The sequence below is a fragment of the Akebia trifoliata genome, chromosome 11 (genome assembly GCF_017979445.1).
Source record: "Akebia trifoliata isolate Shusen 1 chromosome 11, ASM1797944v1, whole genome shotgun sequence".
NCBI classification, from domain to species: domain Eukaryota; kingdom Viridiplantae; phylum Streptophyta; class Magnoliopsida; order Ranunculales; family Lardizabalaceae; genus Akebia; species Akebia trifoliata.
In genome coordinates, this window is record NC_141385.1 from 33394042 (window position 1) to 33396758 (window position 2717).

Here is a 2717-nt window from a genome sequence, read left to right on the forward strand (position 1 = left end):
TAGGTAGAAAATAAGCAGACTTAGTAAGTCTATCTACAACCACCCATACAGCATCAATCCCATCACTAGCCTTCGACAACCCATTGACAAAATCCATAGTCACGTGCTCCCATTTCCATTCCGGAATAGGAAGTGGTTGCAATAACCCTGTAGGTCTCCTATGCTCATCCCTTACTTGATGACATATCATACAACGACTCACATACTGGGCAATGTGCTTTTTCATTCCTGGTCACCAAAAATTTCTTTTCATGTCCTGATACATCTTGGTACTCCCTGGATGAATAAAAAAATGTGACTTATGGGCTTCATCCATTATGTCATTTCTCAATAAAACGTCACGAGGAACCCAAAGTCTACTCTTGAGCCGTAGACTACCATCATCATGAATTATCCAACTCTGATCACCAAGATCCTTAGCTTTCTCTTGACACCCTTCCAATTCCGTATCCATCTTCTGGGATTCAATAACCCTCTCAACGATGTGGGGTTGTACTCTCATGTGAGCTACATAGGATTTCTGCTCATCTGTTTCTGAGGGAATGCTAAATACGTAGTCAGTTGCAGTTTCTAGCATTTTTCATTCCTCAATCCTTATATGAGCAAACACCCCATCTTTCTTACGACTTAAAGTGTCTGCTACTACATTGGCCTTACTAGGATGGTAATGCAATGTAAAGTCGTAGTCTTTCAGGTACTCCATCCATCGCCTATGCCTCATGTTCAAATCTTTCTGCAAAAATAAATACTTGAGGCTCTTATGATCTGAATACACTTTGAAAGTCTCCCCATACAAGTAGTGTCTCCAAACCTTGAGTGCGTGCACTATAGCCGCCAACTCTAAATCATGAGTTGGATAGTTCTTCTCATGGATCTTCAACTGTCTCGATGCGTAAACAATTACCCGACTATCATGCACTAATACACACCCAAGTCCTGTATGAGAAGCATCAGCATAAATGACTTATTTCTCTCCCGACTTAGGGACTATCAAAACGGGTGTCGTGGTTAGTCGAGTCTTCAATTCCTGGAATGCTGTTTCGCAGCTATCGGTCCATTCAAACTTGATCCCTTTTTGAGTTAACTTCGTTAATGATGAAGCTATCTTCGAGAAGCCTTCTACAAACCTACGGTAGTATCCTACAAGTCCGAGAAAACTCCTGATCTCAGTAACTGTAGTAGGTCTCTCCAGTTCATAACCTCTTCAATCTTCGACGGGTCCACCGATATCCCATTCTTGGAAATCACATTACCCAAGAACTTCACTTCATCTAACCAGAATTCGCACTTGAAAATTTTAGCATACAACTTCTCCTAGCGCAACCTATGAAATGTGACATTCAAATGATCTTCATGCTCAAATTCTGTCTTCGAATAGATCAAGATATCGTCAATGAAGACGATAATAAAGACATTCAAGAAATCCCAAAATACTCGCTGCATGAGATCCATAAACACCGCAGGTGCATTAGTCAAATTGAACGGCATTACTAAGTACTCAAAGTGTCCTAACCGAGTTCAAAATGCTGTCTTCGAAACATCCTCCTCTTTGATCCTCAACTGGTGGTATCCCGATCTTAGATCAATTTTTGATAAGTACTTGGCACCTCTTTGTTGATCAAACAAATCATCAATCTTGGGGAGTGGATACTTGTTCTGTATCATCACTTGGTTCAGTTTTCGATAGTCAATGCATAATCTCATTAACCCATCCTTCTTCTTTACGAACAAAACTAGAGCACCCCAAGGTGAGTTGTTCGAAGGAATGAAATCCAAACTTGTCACCTCTTCCAATTGACTTTTTAGCTCCTTTATTTCTGTTGGAGCCATTCGATAAGGTGGAATCGATATGGGTCTAGTTCTTGGAATCAATTCGATTGAGAAGTCAATCTTCTTGATTGGGGGTAACCCAGGTAACTCTGTAGGAAAAACATCAGGATAGTCGCATACTATTCGGATTGCTTCCACCTTTAGTGACTCTTCATTCACCTCACTAACGGTAGCATTCATGTTATACAATCTATCTCAATCAGTCCCATTCTTAGATGGTTCTATCACTCGGATTACACGATTCTGAATTCCCTTAAACTTGAACTTAAACTCTGGCTGTCCCGGCACACCAAAGTTAACTGTCTTCGCATAACAATCTATAACTGCATGGTATGCAGCTAGCCAGTCCATGCCTAGGATGATGTCGAAATCTCGAAGTTCTAAGACTATCAAGTTCAGTTCAAACGAAATATCTCCTATCTTGAGAATGCACGAGTTACATACTCGATGTGGTATTATTTTGTTTCTCAGGGGAGTCATCAATGAAAGTGTCATATTGGTGTCTATTGTAGAGAGTTCTAACTTATCTACCATGCCAGATGATACAAAAGAATGTATGGAACCCGAATCTATCAGTACATATGCTAAATAATTGTATAACATAATTATACATTCCACGACATCCTCGGAAGCTATAGCATCGGCCTGCGTCATAGCATAGACCCTAGCCTAGGTCATAGAATCACAGGTCTGCTGGGGGATCTTAGGGCACTGTCTCCTCAGATGTCCCAACTCTCCACACTCATAACATCTAATCGGCTCTCTACTGGCCTGACCCGTAGGTACCCTCTACGACGGTAGTGGAGGTTTAGCATCATCTGACTCTGCGAACGAGTAGCCTGACCCCTGCCCTGCATTGGTGCTGCTGTCCTCTGTGGAAGCTGGCA

General features: G+C 41.6%; 1 protein-coding gene across 1 annotated transcript; it reads right to left on the reverse strand.

Moving 5' to 3' along the window:
• Positions 1-2025: 2025 nt before the first annotated feature.
• LOC147391323 (uncharacterized) lies at positions 2026-2484 on the reverse strand. Its single transcript, XM_086459050.1, has one exon. It carries the CDS (start codon positions 2482-2484, stop codon positions 2026-2028), a length of 459 nt encoding a protein of 152 aa, XP_086315176.1.
• Positions 2485-2717: the final 233 nt, after the last annotated feature.

Coding starts and splice junctions, on each gene's coding strand:
- LOC147391323 (XM_086459050.1), bottom strand. CDS start 2,484: ATGACGCAGGCCGATGCTATAGCTTCCGAGGATGTCGTGGAATGTATA.